This window comes from Hyaena hyaena, unplaced genomic scaffold (genome assembly GCF_003009895.1).
Source record: "Hyaena hyaena isolate Hyena2069 unplaced genomic scaffold, ASM300989v1 scaffold_177, whole genome shotgun sequence".
Taxonomy (NCBI): domain Eukaryota; kingdom Metazoa; phylum Chordata; class Mammalia; order Carnivora; family Hyaenidae; genus Hyaena; species Hyaena hyaena.
This window is the reverse complement of record NW_024080810.1, coordinates 161,226-179,259: the sequence shown is the minus strand read 5'-3', so window position 1 is coordinate 179,259 and position 18,034 is coordinate 161,226. Positions and strand designations below refer to the sequence as shown.

At 39.1% G+C, this 18,034-nt stretch overlaps 1 protein-coding gene across 2 annotated transcripts in view; it reads right to left on the bottom strand.

Moving 5' to 3' along the window:
- RUNX1T1 (RUNX1 partner transcriptional co-repressor 1) overlaps nucleotides 1–18,034 on the bottom strand; it is a 136,229-nt gene that overhangs the window by 19,626 nt on the left and 98,569 nt on the right. For both annotated transcript variants that reach the window (XM_039240569.1, XM_039240568.1), the window contains exons 6-8: nucleotides 13,873–14,123; nucleotides 9,080–9,165; nucleotides 8,326–8,527 (exon numbers count right to left, since the gene is read on the bottom strand). In XM_039240569.1, the coding sequence (XP_039096500.1) occupies nucleotides 8,326–8,527; nucleotides 9,080–9,165; nucleotides 13,873–14,123 (539 nt within the window). The remainder of the gene's footprint in view (nucleotides 1–8,325; nucleotides 8,528–9,079; nucleotides 9,166–13,872; nucleotides 14,124–18,034) is intronic.

Genomic DNA, 18,034 nt, shown 5'->3' with positions numbered 1-18,034 from the left:
ATTCAACCCATGATAAATTTCAAGTAATTAAAAATTTCCCTACATTTATAAGAAATGTCAAGTAGCAGAATACAGAATATAGAAAACAGAAAAGCTCAATCAATTTAGGTAAGTATATATCATTTTACATTTGAATGCCTTAAACAGATTTGAATGTTTTGATTCCTTGTAGGGTACACAGATTTATCAGCTGACTAAAACTGAAGATTTCCCCAACTATTCTGAATTAGCACAAGCTTATTATATCTTAATGAAGGGCATTTGGAAACTCTCTGTATTATCTCTGCAATGTTTCTTAAAATCTAAAATTAGTCCAAATAAATAATTAGTTTTAAAGTTTTCATTATAATTGCATGATTACTTGATAATTGGATGGACTGAAATACCCATGCATTCTCATGCACACATTGATTTCTATAAGGAAAATGATGAAAACCAAAATGTTTTTATTTAAGTAATTTTCATCCTTATAACAGCTAGATAAATGCACAACTTCAAGGAAATATGATATGGCTAATTAGATTTGTCAAGATTAACTTCCACACCACTATAACTATTTCCAGAAGAAATAAAGAAAGTGTAATCAAGTTCACATGTAGTCATATGACACAATGAAACAGAGATGGACTTATGGCAGCTTTTAAAGACAATTTTAAAGACTTGGGCTTAAGTATAATTTATTAGAAAAGAATTGATATGTAAAGTCTGAAGGCAAACAGGAAAATCATGACTTCTCCAAAGTAGCAAAAAAAGAAGTGTTTTCCAATTATTGGATTAAGAAAAGATCAATAGCTTTATAAAAAATGTATTTTTTTTAAATAAATGACCAATCGTTATTAGAGGGAATGGGAAAGGTAATATTAGATTATCCAAAGACGATGCATGAAAGATACTACTTACTGGCCCCAGAGAGCATAGGCGGAAAAAAGTTTGTTCTAGAGCCCAGTGAAGTTGAATCTCGGCTTTGCTACCTACTAGGCAGGTGACATTGAGTAAACTAGTTTCTCCAGGTCTCAGTCACCACACCTATAAAGTGGGGACACTAATACAACATCTGAGTGAACTGCTATGGGAACTGACCAAGGTACTTCCTACTGCACGCCAGGCACTACACACCCCAAACTCTCATTAGACATTACATGCTATTATCTTCATTATTATCATCACTGCTATTATTATTTAGTAGGCTGTCCAGTAAGAATGGATACTTATTTCCTCATTAAGAATTAAGGGGTGCCTGGGTGGCTCAGTCGGTTAAGTGTCTGGATTCGGCTCAGGTCATGATCTCAAGGTTAGTGGGTTCGAGCCCTGTGTCGGGCTCTGTGCTGACAGCTAGCTCAGAGCCTGGAGCCTGTTTTGGATACTGCGTCTCCCTCTCTCTGACCCTCCCCTGTTCATGCTGTCTCCCTCTCTCTCTCTTTCTCTCTCAGAAATAAATAAAACATAAAAATTTTAAAAAAATGGAATTAAGGTGAAGAAAACCACCTTAAAATTTCTTTTTTTCTCCCAGCACTTAAATCCATATAGCACAAAACTTAAAAAAGAAAACAAACAAAAAACTGTGAAGAGATTTGGATTAAGCAATATACAACAGTAATTTTTTATTCCCTGAGGATATGTCACTTGGGATAGAAGTTATTTACATAGGAATTCTCCGTCTTATTCCTTGTTGGAAAGTCCTCAAATTTCTTAAATGATACTTTTATAAATTTTATTTAAAACTCATGAATGTTTATAGCCCCCAGATTTACTCAAAGATGATGTATAAGGGTTAGTTATGTGCCAACTTCCTAGGTGCCGTACAGTCAGATTGTGATGGTCCATACACTGCAGAGTTGTGCAGTATTTCACCTTGGCTATATCTCCCCTAAAATTCAGTGACATATAGACTTACACTGCACCTGACCTGGACACCTGAAAGAAACACCAAAGTCAACCAAGAAAAGTTTTCTTAAACCCACTCTATCTCCTTAAAGAATTTCTTTTCAGGGGCGCCTGGGTGACTCAGTTGGTTGAGCGTCCAACTTCGGCTCAGGACATGATCTCGCAGTTCGTGGGTTCGAGCCCCGTGTCGGGCCCTGTGCTGACTCCCAGCTGACTGCCTGGAGCTTGCTTCAGATTCTGTGTCTCCTTCTCTCTTTGACCCTACCCTGCTCAGCTGTCTCTCTCTCAGAAATAAATAAAACATTAAAAAAATTTTTTTAAAAAGAATTTCTTTTCATAATAAGAGAAAAATCTAGAGCAAGTAAGTTATTTTTATAAAATAGACAAAGATTTATATCTATATATGTACTTTATAATACCCTCTCCAGTTTAAGTTACTGTGTCCTAGCTAAACATCAGGTCTACCAACCAAATGAATGAAATCATCAGTAGATGTACTCCTCAGATTCTATTTTTGATATACTGATGAATACTACAGTCACTACAGAAATGAAATGACTAATAAGTATATTACTATCTTCTGTTGAAGTAGCAGCAATAACAGTGTCTATACAGGCAATATTGAGTTTGAAAAACAAAAACATCCAGGGGCACCTTGGGGGCTCAGTCAGTTAAGCGTCTGACTCAATTTCAACTCAGGTCATGATCCCACGGTTTGTGAGAGCAGGCCCTACGTCAAGATCTGTGATGACAGCATGGAGCCTGCTTGGGATTCTCTCTCTCCCCTCTCTCTGCCACTCCCCCACTCATACATGTTATCTTTCTCTCTCTCAAAATAAATAAATAAAAATTTTTAAAAACCAAAAGAAACCAAGTTTTAAAAATTTGCTCAAGTTGCTCAATATGACGAGACAACTTCTCTCCCAGGACTTCCTTAGTATAAAATGTTGACTGATCTAGACAAACCTATGTAAAACACCTTAAGTTTTTAAGGCCCAAATTTTAAAGAAGCTAATTTTTAAACCATTAAATATTAACCACCTATAAAATATCAGTTGCTATAAAATGGAGAGTTGTAGTAAAACATAGTCATAGAAAGAAAGACAGAAGAGCCTGTAAGAGGTGGTTTAAAATGTGAAATGTATACATACATAACTACTGAAAGATGGCAAAATTGCAGAAAAGCCCTATGGCTCGCTTTGGGAAGCAAATTGCTTGGGGGCAAGAGGAGAAGAGGAGGAGACTCCGGAAGACAATGACACATCTATGAAAAGAGGAGACTGCGTCAAGGTGCGGGAGTTGTTACCAGAAATGTGAAAGAACAGAAAAACCAATCTACAATGTATGAGATGGAAGATGCACTACACTTACGAAAGAATGGAGACCATTGGATACTAGAAACATCAAGGGCCGCCATCAATATATATGAAGGGATGAGCTGATAGACTTTGAAGAACCAGTGGGACCTCATTTGACCCAGGACAGCAAGGCTCAAAACTTGGCAGCACCTAGGTATGGCCTTCATCCTGTAGTGGGCAGAATGAGGCTGAGATCATGATAATATCGATCACAAAAACCATCAAAGGAAAGGAGAGGTGAAGTGAATTCATCTTTATAAGTTCTACTTACTATTTTTAAGAATAATAAATTCAGACCCTTCAATATTATGTTTCAGAAGCCCAAACCAAACCGAGAAGCCAGAACTGCACTAGGACTTCAGTTTTTAACAATAAAAATATCTAGTGCTCGAGGAGGCAATCATCTTTTCTTGTTTTTAAAAGATGGGAATATTTAACTAATACTTTTATTAACGCATCTTTTTTAACCCAACACACTTAAATACAGTAGACACTCTCCTTAGGAGCTCAGCTGAATCGTCTTGAAATGAATTTCATGGTGTGATTCAAAGGCATCAAAATAAGCATATAAAACACTAAACTTTTATATGTAGATATACTCTGAATAGTGTTTGTGGTTTTTTATAATCTGCTGGTAAGAAATGATATATTTCTTTGGTTGGGAGCAAACTATTTTCCTATAGCCTTGTATTATGAACTAGGGCCCTAAAGGTACAACATATTTACTGAGTTTAAAACAGAATTTCCCTTTTCTACTTTTCCTGCCTGTTAAATAAAGCAGCCATCTAAAAAGTGGAGATATTTTCAGAACGAAAAAATACCTAAGAATCGACTCTAATTTTATAATCTTGCATACCACCAAGATACTGTACCACCATTATCCTTTAAAGTACTTTTTGAGATTACATGCTAGAAATAATAATAACTGCTATTACTTTTTATCACATCTACTATGGGCGGGGCACTGTATGGTTTATACCTATTAACTCATTTAATACAGAAACATCCCCATTTTATAGATGAGGAAAGTGAGGCACAGAGAGTTACTTGCCAAAGGTGACGAAACTAAGAAGGAGGGGAGTGGAAGTTTGAGTCCAAACAATCTGTGCTCCTAACCTTCATGCTACATTTCCTGAGGTTTTTGACAGTAATGAGAAATTCTGTGGTTCAATCCTATGATAATCATAAAGCTTGCTCACCAATGGAATTTTAAAATACCAATTTCCCTACCAATCTACTTGAGGTAAGGGTGGTATCAATTTGCCAAACTTGAAATTTCTGAGCTTTTTATGAATGATCGACTCGACTTTTCATTCCAATTAAAAGAAACAAAAACCTCATTCTGACATTTCCCTTTCTGGCTAGAGTTAAACCCTCACCAAAACACACATGAAGGTATTTTCAAAATTCCATACACTCTCGTCATAACATTGACACATTCAAAACACAGACACACACACACAGGAAAAATATATTCCTGTTTCAAAGATATATGTCTCAGGCTCTGACATTAGTCCATCATTAGATATTTCTTTTAATTGCAATGGTATAAAAAACGTCTTGAGAAACAGAGAGAAGGCATACAAATACAAGATGAGCTGTAGAAAGATTCTAGAACAATCCACAGGCAGTAAAAAGAAATTAAAGGAAATAAAATGTCAGGAGTCAAGAGAGTGATCTGAATAGCACACTGAGTGAAAAGGGGAATGGAGACAAAGGGTGGAGAAAAGCAGCAGCAGAGGGATCCAGAAAAACGCTGGGGGAGCCCAGGAGGTGCTAACGGGCAGCTACCTACCTGCATGTACCAAAGTAATTCTATTTCAGTGACTGTATCTGTCCATTCTGATGGCATTAACTTGCTCTTCAGTGAAAAGTCACAATGTCACAAAACTTACATGTACGAAGAACAAGCCATACTTTGAAAACAGAGACAACTGTGTTAAGAATTAGCTTTCTAACTTGAGTACCTGAACATTTGTGGAGTTTTTCCTGGAAACAGAAGAGTTAACAATAAAAATAATACAAATCTAAATCTCAAGGAAAAATCCATTACTTTGAAGAGTCCTTCAAGATATCAACCTGTTTTTGACTTAAAGAGTAGAAATAACATCACGGGTTCAGTATGTACTCAATTTTTAAATTGTTCAAGGGGCTATTCAAAAAAGCCTTTATTTAATATCTGGGGAAAAGTCCCAAAATTTAATTAGTAATAGATTAATCATGCTCTCTCACTAATCCCTCACACTGACTTAACAGTATGGACGTATTTCAAAAGCAAGAATGGGAGTCAGCTTAATAAGTATAACACAGCGGTCATGGAGGTTATGCTCTCTGTCCAGTCCCTAAATGCACTTTAAAAATGCTCAGAACGTGTGTGTGACTAAATGTTGCCAGTGTTTCCAAGCTAGGGAGGTAACCAAGGAAATATTTGGAACTAAAGATATCTCCTATATTATTGTTCTGAAGTTCTGCAGTCTCATTTGACCTTAGCAGCAGCTGCAGAAATGAGAGAATCGGTCTCAAAGCAACATGTGTACTGTAACTGTAGGACACGGAAATCTACGAGTACATAAAGCTGTAGACGTATCCCTGGCTCTTATCTATACACACACATGCCCCACTACACACTTTCCAGAGGCAGAAAATAGACTCATCAGCCAGTAATCTCCAATCCTTTCTTTACACATCAATACATTAAACTCTAAAACCTAGGAGAGAACCTTAGAAGGCGCTTAATATGAAGACTTGTGGTCCACGTTTACAAACCGGACCGGCTCTCTTAGAGCCACAGCCCAGCCCAGAAAACAAAACTGAAAGGCTTCGAGGCTAAGAAAGGACGTGCAATGAAATAACATGCGGGATGCTTAAACTTGCACATCATGTGGCCCCTGAAAAGTTACCTCTAAAGTTGTAATGGTTTCTTGAAAGGAAATCTAGGGGTCTGTGTCCCTAAGGAACATGACTGTGTGTTAAAAGAAAAGAGTTGGGGTCCAAACAAAGAAAGGAAATGCTTGCGGTCTTTGAATAATACCACCTACAAAAGCTTAATGCCAAAGCTACCTCATATTACCAAAACTATGAGCTCGTGAAGCATCTTGGGAAATAATTTGTGTACTCCTAAGAAGTTTTAGAACCAACTTTATTATTTTAACTAGCAGGGAAGCTACACCCATCTTCCGGAAAAATATACAATTGCATCACCAGAATGTGTATGCAATGGTGGTGACAATCTAATGTGTTCTAGACTCTGTGTGCTGAAAATAACAACACACTTCAGCGTGAGGTCCTATCAGCTTCTGAACTTTCTCTTTTACAGCAGGCAGCAGATAATGCTAATCTTGTCAGTTCAGGGGACCAAACTGAAGTGGTCCTATGGTACCAGGCCACCAGCTATGGCCCTGTCTATCTTCTCAATAGACTAAAAGTTCCTCAAGGGAAGAAAGGAATTTTTTTCCCCATTATCCCATTGCCTAGCACAATGCCTGGCACACAGTAAACATTCAAGAAGTAAGGACTGACTCAATGAATCTGTTCAATAAAGCAGGTTAAACTGAATACTTCTACTCCTCAAAATTGAGTTTAGTTTAAGGTTGTCAATTTTCGCCTACATTGGATGGTTAAAAATACCTTCCTTATTTGTCCTGAAAAGATCTATCATGATTAGCCAATTTTTGTTCATCAGAAGGAAAAGAAAACCAGCATGTGTACTCGGCTCGGCTCTGATTAGTTTTGTGTGGACCATTATTGGTTCAAACCTATTTTCATTGCTTGCCTTAACAAAATCTAATAAAGGCACATTTGTCTTTAAAACACACTTTAGAATAACACCCAGAGGGTAAAGTAAGTGACTTGGAGTCTTTCTTTATACAATACTTATACTGGTAATAGGCATTCAGCATTCAGCGATCAGCAGCAATCCACAAACCTAAGCACAAAGGAAACTTTACTACCTAGGAATAATTTTTAATAAAAAAAAGATACTATGATCCACTGCCACTATATACAGGTTTTTAATTTTTGATAATCAGCCATGGGCAATAATGAGGCCAAAGTCATGACCTTGATCAGCACGTGTATGCAATTAGTTCTGTTTGTGGTGCGGACTGCGCCCTAACCTGAGTTAGCTGACAGGTGTGGAGCTAAGCCAAGTAAGAAAACGAAATGATAGCACACAGATCAACACACATCCATCACCACTAAGCGCACTTGGATGGAACACACATGTGGTGGCCAGCGGTGTGAATGGTGACATCTTGCTATTAATTGTAAGGCAAAAGTTCACAGGCCACTCCAACATTCTCCCAGGTTCAGGATTTCTTTCCATATATTTGTGATGATATTTTATTTATAAGCCCAACAATGCTCATTTATTAATATAAAATATGGCTACGTATTAAGTATTCAACTTCTGAAGCACAGCTACATTGATAGTCCTATAACTAGTCCTATAACTAGAATTCATAAAGAATTTATGCGAGTTTAAGTCAAGGTCAAGCCACCGGACAACAGTGCTACCTTCATGACTAATTTGCAAATGGCAGTGGGGAAACTACAGAACTGATAGGTCTCTCTTCCTGGTTAAGTGTTTTATTAAAATAAAAGATATAGCTAGAAAACAAGGCTGTTTTAGAGACTGGGTCTTAAATTAAAAATCAGGCACCACACATCTCAAATACTGTGTGCAGCAGTTGATTTCAGGGCCCTGGAGAGCTTGCTAGAAGGTGCAGAAGGCTGGGGCCTGCACCCTGAGATGCTGTTCTTGCAGACTGGAGACAAGGTACAAACAGCTGTTCTATGAAGAGTGTGTGAGTGACACAGATGACATTCTGGCCAAGCTTTGAAGCCCTGTCCTAAGCCCAACAGGAGCCTGGAAAAGGAGGTTAAGTTCTGTGACCCGCTCTGTATAAGCCAATGTGCACCCGGCTCCCTAACGGAGAGACGAGGCCTATCTGGGGATGTCAAGTGTTTATCGTTCTAGAATGCCTGACATATCCTTTATTTTTGAAAGGACAGATCAAACATGAAATCAGCATTAAGACGGTAGGAAGTGTCTGTTCAGTATGTCCATCCAAAGAAACAGTACCTAATGCGACTGGGTCTGGGTTGACAGGACTCTGCTGCCGGGAGTGGCTGCTGCTGCCACCGCCACCCTTTTTCAAGTCCTCAGCGTCACTGTAGCGCCGGATCCAGTAATTCAGCTCCTCCCGGTCTGCTTCCTGACATCGCCTTAGTACAGTGAGAGATCGCCGTGTTTTCTCCACCATGTCCATTATGCAGTTTAACAGCTGTGTGAGAAACGGGGCACGGGGGAAGAACACAACAATCACCACAACGTAAAGACTCTGGTGGGCAGCGAAACTATTTTAGGACAATGAAGGATGTGATTTTATTCCTGAAGGCTTCAGTCTAGTATTTTCAAAGGTCAGATTTGAAATGGAGACCCAACAGATGAGTAAACTCAATGGGAATGAGAGTGAAACGTGGGAGGCGTGAACATGACTCATGACAGAGATTTCAGCTGAAGGCACACAGCCAGCTTCCAAATACTAATCCCATTACTGTATAAACCAAATGACCCGTTTGCAATAAAACAGGAACCCACTGATCGGGCTTTGTGGACTCCTTTCCACGACCTCCCATCTCTCTTATGTTAGTGGCTTTGATATCAATGTAGACATCAAATCCTAGATTTTACTTCAAATATTCCCACTCTTTATATTTTTCAAGGAGAGCACAAAACATGATACCCTCAAAGGATCCCCAACATTTCTATTTTGTCACAGAACTCCAGTCCTTTTCAAAACATATTTTAACCTAAATGATTACCGACATCTTACATGGTCAAGATGTTTCCATTCCTCTGCCCATTCTCTGTCTGTTAGTCTGTGATCAATCATTTCTTCTTGACGTGTGCCATGCAACCCTATGAATGTAGAGAAGAAGGCTGAATCACATGAAAGCATTCGGGACATAATCCATATGCACACAGGCACTTAGCAAAGACTAAACTAAATGATGTGAAAATACATTTGATTGTGAATGGAGACATAAGTCATACTCAGATTCACAATTACCTAATGGGTTCTTCATCGAATGATAAAATGTTACAACTAAAAGGAATTATAGAGGTCATCTGGTCAGAATGCTTTCTTTTACATATGAAGAATTGTGGAGTAAAGTGACACCAAGCGCTTAGTCCATTATCCATATGATTTCCCAAAGTGAAAATATAAATATATCCTCTTAACAAACACAAGAATCCACAAGCAGACATTCAGTAGTGTCAAAGTGTACCTTTCTAGCATTAAAAATAAAGACAGCACAGAGTTATGCTTTTCTAAAACAATCATGGTAAAATTTCTCAACATTTCAGCATGGGTGAAGGAAAGGACACAATCCTATTGCATAGATCTCCATGATGAAATTGAGCCATGAAGACACGGCTTGCACAATGTGAAAGCGGTGTATACTCACTCAATTTGCCAAAGCATAAAAAAAAGAAAGAAATTGGACATCACTTATGAAAAAATTCAACACACCATATATAATTTTGGACAATACCTTCCATCCAAGCCAAGCAGAATAAAATCCCAATTTGTAGTCTCTAGCAGTAAGTATTAATGCTCTTTCACATCACAGTTAAGGCACACCCCAAAAAAGTAGCCTGGAAATGCGCACCAAGGAAGGGAGCAATGACAGCAATGGACATGAGCAATTAGGGAGGAGGGTCATCAAAATGGAAAATTAATGTGTCTCACGAGAAGACAGGGTGGAAGGCTGTGATCAGAGATGCCCGGAAACATGTTGCTTCTCCTGCAAATCCATCATGGATGAAACAGCTTATTGTCCACTATAAGGGAAAGGCACTGGACTATGGCAATACTTTCCATTTTAAATGATTACAACTCCTTTTTGGTTGGTACCTCACACACTGTTACTGTCAATAACAAATTAAATGTGGTGTGGTTTGGGCTTCTGGGCACCCAGGCTCCTTCTCAAGAGGGCAGTGGGTAGGAGTTAAAGGACAATAAGAGTTATGAGATATTACACTTCACTTTCTGTGAAATCAGAGTGGTTAGAAGTCCCCTCTTTTATCTGATTTGCAGAAATAAAGATGACGAGTCACTTGACTCTTTTTAAGCCAACCATGGAATGCGATTTAATTTATAGCTAATAGAAGGGAATACATGCCAGTGCTTTCTCCCATTAAATAAAGAGCTAGACATAAAACACTTCACATAATTCTTGTCTAATTAGAGCATGTTCGGAGATTCATTTTTAAAGTTAAAAATGTCAATGCCACCTATTGGTAAAAAAGTAAAATTGCAAATATGTGTTAATAATTTGCATAATAGAAAAGACATTGGGAGAAAGTAATATTTAGTTACTACTCTGTTTGTTGTGACTAGTTCAAGTTGAAATGTTTGCAAATATGTAATTTTTGTTGACTTATTTGTTGCTTGTATTTTAGGGAAAAAAACCACTACCGTTGAATGAGTCATCACAGAAAACAGAGAGTGATGAAGATATAAATATGGCATCGACATTCACAATGGAAGCATCATACTATTTGCTTTTAAGGACCAAGAACTCCAGAGGTCTCGAAAGTTTCAAAACTTCCAGGATGCTTGGGGTGGCTCAGTTGGTTTAATGGGCACCTTCGGCTCAGGTCAGGATCTCACGGTTCAGGAGTTCACGCCCCATTCTGGATTCGCTGCTATCAGTGAAGAGCCCGCTTTGGATCCTCTGTCCCCTTCCCGCTTTCTGCCCTTCCTCCACTTGTGCTTGCACACTCTCTCTCTCTCTCTCTTAAAGAGACTTAAAACACTTAAATAAAAGTTTCAAAAATTCAGCAGATCTAAACCAGATGATATTCAGATAAAATTCAGAAACCAGATAAAACTCAGATGATACAAGCTCTAACACCTGAAGTAATATTAATAAGCAACAAGATGTCTGTGGCTAATGAGATGCCAACATTTGTAAAAACCTAAGCTTCATCTCATTAAAAAAAATGTACATTACAAACATGTTTGAGCCCAAGCACTTGGTGAGAAAATACATCATTTGTGCTTCTGAACTCTGAAGGTCATTTGTTAGATAGAATTGAATCTTTAAAAAGGAAAAACTAAGACAGCTCAAAATTTTACATTTATTAATTTCTCTATTTCAGAAATTTAAATATTCATTACCACAGGTTTTAATACCAGAAGAATATACTATGGGAAAATGGCTCATAATCATTAAAGGGCACATTTTCATTTGTGGGCAATTTGACAATAATGTTGAATTCTAACTGGTTCTTACAGAAGATTTTAGCTAACTAGACTAAAACTCTAAGTTTTCTTATAAATTAATGCTGCTTGTAAAGGTATTTTATTAATTAAAAAATTCTAGTGAGTGTATATCTCTACATATCAGGCATTTATAAGTCATACCAGACCAAGTATACATTTATGACAATTTTTATATTCTCAAAATGGCAGCCTGATGTAACACCATAATTTGTTACTCATACATCAAGATTTTATTTTGCATTAACACACACTAAACTCTGCCAGACTTTAGGGATGGTTAAGTAGTTGCACATATTTATAGAGATTAGCACTATTAGTTTTATAAGCTAATATAATTAAAAGGTAAGGAACGTGGTCTGAAGAAAAATCACATAAAACCAGTGGGTACAGATATAATTCATAAAGGAATATTTTACATTACTAGATGAAAACATAATCATTGCACATAAGCATAATTACTTCCGTGCTGATTACTTTATAGTGCACTGGAACTAATATTTTATAAAACAGCATTTGCTGCCTAAGAAAGAGGCCATTTCTTAACACTTACAAGAGAAGGATATCTTGAATTGGTCTCACAATGAACTGGTGACTCCACTTCTATTTAAAAATGAGCAATTATGATTTGGGGACATGAACTCCTAACCGAATGACAGGGCTTTTGCTTAGAAGGAGACTGTTACCCCATTTGATTTGGGGGGTCAAAATACTGATCCAGATTGAGAAGAACAACCATTTTTGAGAACTCTTCAGAAATGGTACCGGAGAGAACATTAGATTGGTTATTAGGAAAGCACAAATTATATGCTTAGCCATTTGTTTGACACAGTGTGTAAAAGTACTGTTGTGGGGCAACAGAACTACTGGTTTACTATATCTCACAACCAGGGCCTCAATTGCCCCTCCTCTCACCCTGACCCTCCCTTTCTACTTTCTGAACATTTGGAAGATTAAGTTTTATCGAAAGCCAAAAAGACCCTAATGTGGCAGCCCTGCTTACTAGCAGCCTCATGAGAAACTGAAGAGAAACTTCTGCCCGTCACGCTATCTCTGCCTGTGGCTAAAAACACTATCTCTGCTATTCGAGCAGCGGATAACTGGCTGGCTGTGTTTCCCTAAATTCTGCATTCGCAGCTCTGTGTTCTGGTTTCTCACTTAGACTTCATCCCTTGCTGTTTTCTCCATCCTGTCCGCCAAGTCCACCACGTCAGGAAAGTTCGTCAGCAACTAGCTGACTAAAGTCCTGCTGGTATGTGGTGTGGACACAGGAGATGGAAAAGGGAGAAAGGACTGACTATTGCTCTCGGTTTATAAACAGCTCATTTCACCAAAAAAAGAATTACAAGAGCTCAGGAGCAGGGCTCTGACGCCGAGTGTCAAATCTTACCTTGTTCACCTTCCATCTTATGTGTCATGGTGGGCACCTGCTGTTTAGAAGGCAATGTCTCCCTAAATGCTTCACTTCAATAGTTTTATGTAAAGAAGGAATGAACACAGGCGAATGGAACACATATTTACCCAAACTCATTTTTTCTTTGGTACTTTGATCTATGACACCAAACTGTCAATACTAAATTCAATCACTGTCACTTTCAGGTGAAAAATGTACCAAATCATTCCTCAGAGAACACCTGTTGATTTAAATCATGCCATGTCATACTTTTCAAATACAGACTATCACACAGACTGGAAAAATCAAACTGAACCCCCGAGACTATCTGGAATAAAAGTACAATGAAAGAAAATAAACATTTTATCATTTAAAAAAATATCTGTGGCGGACAGGCGGCATATGAAATCTCTAATGTTAAACTAAAAATTCATTTTGCATTTGTGGAGGACTTTATATTAATTTAAAAAATATTAACGTTTATTTTTGAGACAGAGCATAAGCGGGGGAGGGGCAGAGAGAAAGGGAGACACAGAATCCGAAGCAGGCTCCAGGCTGAGCTGTCAGCACAGAGCCTGACGTGGGACTCAAACGCACGAACCACAAGATCATGACCTGAGCCGAGGTCGACACTTAACTGACTGAGAGACCCAGGCACCCCTACTATTAATGTAGATGCCCCCTTCCACACACACACACACACACACACACACACACAAAAGCCTGCTGCCATGACAACTGTAAGTAGTTGAGAGAGAAAGCACAGCTGTTAAAGAACATATTAATACTAACCAAGTGTTCTGATAAAGGAGACAATATAAAGAAATAAAGGAGAATTTTTACCCCTATCACAGACTTCAAGCCTCAAGTTCCGTTGAGAAGTAATGATGTGAGTCTTTGAGTACCCAATCCCTTAAGAAATGAACATATCCTTCAGTCTTACCCATAGGTCTGTTTCTGTCCCTGAGGTCCCTGTGGCTGGGGTGTCGATAGGAGTCCCTGTAGTGGTGGGCAATGGCCATATCATCCAAACGGTAATGCTGAGGTGGAGGTGGGGTGGGGTGAGGCAGGCCATTGGGCTGGTAAGACAAGCCGTTATTTGGACTGTACCGCTGGCCTGGGCTAATAGTGCATGGTCGCTTGCTTGGATGTTCTGAGTGCAAAGGCTCTCTGTCAAAGCCATTTTCTTTGGTTCTAAAGGGGGAAGAAAAGAGTTGCGTCATGTTACTCAGAAGCCAGCATAGTTCAGACACTCACATTTGAACTTACAATATAAACAGAATACTTCTTTATTGGCCAGAAAATTTCTAAGCTCAGCTTCCCAGAAGACCTATGGGAATTCGCTGGAATCCATACTGAGGCCTAAGTAATCACAAGACAGCACACATGAGAAAACGAGTCTACTCCTCATCAAATTAGCAAATATCTTGTCAGTTGAAGCTCATGTGGCTCGGTCACAAGTAAGAGAAAAACCCAACCTCCCTCTGAGGTTAACACTTTCATTCAAAAATGAGTACCTGATTTCAAACAAATTATCCTAAAACTGAACTGTCTTTGGTGACCGTTCATCAAGGTAGAATGGCGTCACTTTCTTGATGAATTCTTAAAGGGAGCCTATTATTTATCCAACGTCGCATCTGACTTTCAGGTCAGAACATTTAAGAGCTGTGTTGCCCAATACACTGGCTACCGGCGGCTGTTTAAATTTCACTGTGAGCTAATGCAAATTACGTTTAAAATTCAGCCCTTCATTAGCAGTAGCGATGTTGCGGGTACTCACTCATCACCTGTGGCAATGGTATTGTACTGCAACGTCTGGGAGTCTGACATTGCCTTTGTCACCAAGGCAGTCATCACAGCTCCCTGGAAGTAAGCCCCCTTAAAGCAGAGGAAGCTCTCCCAGAGAGCTTATGTGGCCTGTCATCAGGTCTCAGGGCAAGATGGGCACACCCTAACCGTACTTCATGACGTGATATGCAGAGCTTTGAACTTGGCTTTCAGAAGGAATACAGTCTACCAGTGAGCCCTGATAAGTAATCACTGCTCCTAGAGTCTCAAACAGAAATAGGGCTAAAGACATATCTGGGGGCTGGCTATATCTCTATTCTTAGAGACCCACTCAATATATTCAGTAAGATAAGAATGAACGACATCCAACATTGACTGAAATCACAGCTCCTAAATTAATTGTTTCCTTTGTACTTGGCTCTCCTCACAAGACCCGCACTCTGTCCGAGGACCAATGATAATCCCTGTTTTCCCAGGGAAATTTCCCCACAAGAATTCTACCAAGTCACAGTAGCTGTAGATTTCCACATGCCTTTTTGATTTTAGGTTGGTAACAATAGCACAGAGGCCTTTTAAGACAATTTTCCTAGTTTCCTAGTGTCCAGAATACTCTGTCTGATGATACCAGAGGGGTCTGTGGCGAAACTAACTCAACAACAGAGATACAGAGATTAGAGCAATAAGATTCTGCCGTGAACAATCCTGTATGTTGGGAAGCATGGAGGAGTCAGAGACAGAAGGCCCAAGCACAAAAAGAAATGAATCCCTGCAGGGTTTAATGTGAAATGAATATATGCCCACTACATGCTGAAGAAAGATGGACTGTTCAAGAGACAGGAGCCTGGGTGACATTGGAAATGACAGCAGGGCATGGTCCTTGTGACAGTGGCAGCCGGAAGTCTTAATGCTGCTCCCATCAGAGTATGTGTCTGAAACACATGGACTCCATACATACTGATCATCGTTGATATCAGACTAAAATGCCCAATGTATCTCAGACATTACCTAAATGCACTGCTTTAAAATAATTTTCAAAGTGAAAGGGAACATTCTAGCTATCTATTTATCTTCTCAGAATATATTTATATCATTCAAATCTGTATTTTCATATCCTATACATTTCTGAATAATACACTTCAACATTCAATGCACATTACCAGCATAAATCAGTTGGAAAATACTGAAGACTATTAGCAGCTACGAACATAATGCTAACACAGCACCTACCTTACCGGCAGGGTGGTGTAGTGGAAAGAGCACTGGACTGGGAATCAAGAGATCTGAGATCTAGTCCTGGCTCTTCCACGACTAGCTGTGTGACCTTGGGCAAGCCACTTAACCTCTCTGGACCTCAGTTTGCTCATCTGTAAAATGAAAGGGTTGGACTAGATCAGTGGTTTTCAAACTGTGCCACCTGAGGTGCTTTTAAGGGATTCTGCAAGCAATGAAGAATTTTTCCCCCAAACAATCAAGGTTTCAAGGGCCAGAGGAAACCTCTTATTCTTCTCTGTTTTACCAGTTGGGGTTCCACCTAAGGTTTCATTTTAAAGGAAAAAGTCTGCTGCTAATAAATATCAAGTTTGAAAACCACTGGACTAGATGATTTCTGAGGTCCTTCCTAGTCTGAAAACTCTGCAATTCAATTATTCTGTTTATGTCAGTTATGTCATCAGGGTTATGATCGAAGCACACAGAGCTAATGGTCCTCTGGCCCAACTGTGTCAGTGTCAACCACTTTAGGCAACAGAGAACTTCTCTGTTCTTTGCTGTGAACAATTTATAAATATTTGTAGCTGATTTTTTTGTGCAAAAATACAAAATACCCTCTAAATACCTTGTAGTAGCCCCTGTTGCATTTCTATCCTTGTTCAATAACAACACACAGCACTGGAAGAATTCTTATAATTTTCCACATGGTGGTTGGATATGTTATATACTTCAACATCCAGATCAGCTGTCTGATCAGTGCTATTACTTCGATGACCCATTATTATGAAAAAAGAAGGTTTTTTTTCCTCCCTAAAACAAGGACATCGGTATCCTAAGAAGCAGGGCTAGGTCCTGAGTCTGTCTTCCCATTTCTCTCAGGTCCCTGCTGTCCTATCCTGGGTCCCAGGACTCTGCTAGCTATTGAAACGATGAAGCTGATCCCCTCATGAAGTTAGCTCTATTTTGCCAGCAAAGCATTAAAACATTCACGGCTCATAGAAACAAAGCTATGAAGAGGTCTCCCTGGTGCCTCCACAAATCACCCATGTCCAGGTACAAGGGCAACCCTATTCAAAGGATGTATGTCCAGAAAGGTAACTAAAATATCGCAAGTGCTATTTGTCGTCTTCTTAGAAATGCCAACAACTGTCTCCACCTCATTTGCTTCAGCAAATTCCGAATTAGCCCTTTATATGTTGCCCTTTCAAAGTGTATCAGGCTAAACTAACAAATTATCCCATTGCTTTTCATTGTCCCGTACCAGCATATGGGACTCAAATAACTCAAATTCTAGTGGGAAGTCTGTCACGTCTCAAGAGATTTCTGGAAGGCATTTTTTGTTTGTTTTTTAAATCAGCCTGAGAATATTCCATCTCCCCACCAGGAGAAATTTTCTTGAACATAACCCAACTACTTTACCATTTGGATCCCAATCATTTCTCTCTCAAGAGTCTGATGGCCCTAAGCATAGAGGGCCATTCAGGACTCAGCTGTGTGACCTTGGGAAAGTTAACATTCTGGCTTCAGTTTCCTGCCCAATAAAATGGGACGAAAGGGAAATAATGTTTGTTAAAACAAAACACAACAAAGTTTAAGAGAAGGCCTAATTTAGATGTTACCCATCTCAGGCTGGAGCCCCCACACCAGCTTTTCAGTAATAGAGGCTGTGAACCGTTTTTAAAAAGAAAACACATTTTTAAAACATTTTCCTCTACATAAAGGGTTTCAAAAGTTATGATGGACTAGGGTGCACTGATAATCCCTATTTATATAGAACAGTGTAACATTCAAGGAAATGAGGGAAAAGGAAAAAGTTATTACAAAAAATCATGACAATAAACAGAACGAGAGGACCAATCTCCTACATGACTTGAACAGGCATGTATTTTTCCAAAAAATAAAAAAAAGAAGATTGTTTTTTACATGAGGAAAATATCACTATAAAGATTGTTCTAGAGAGATGCAGGGGCGCCTGGGTGGCTTAGTCGGTTAAGCGTCCGACTTTCGCTTAGGTCATGATCTCGCGGTTCGTGGGTTCGAGCCCCGCGTCGGGCTCTGTGCTGACTGCCAGCTCAGAGCCTGGAGCCTGTTTCAGTCTATGACTCCCT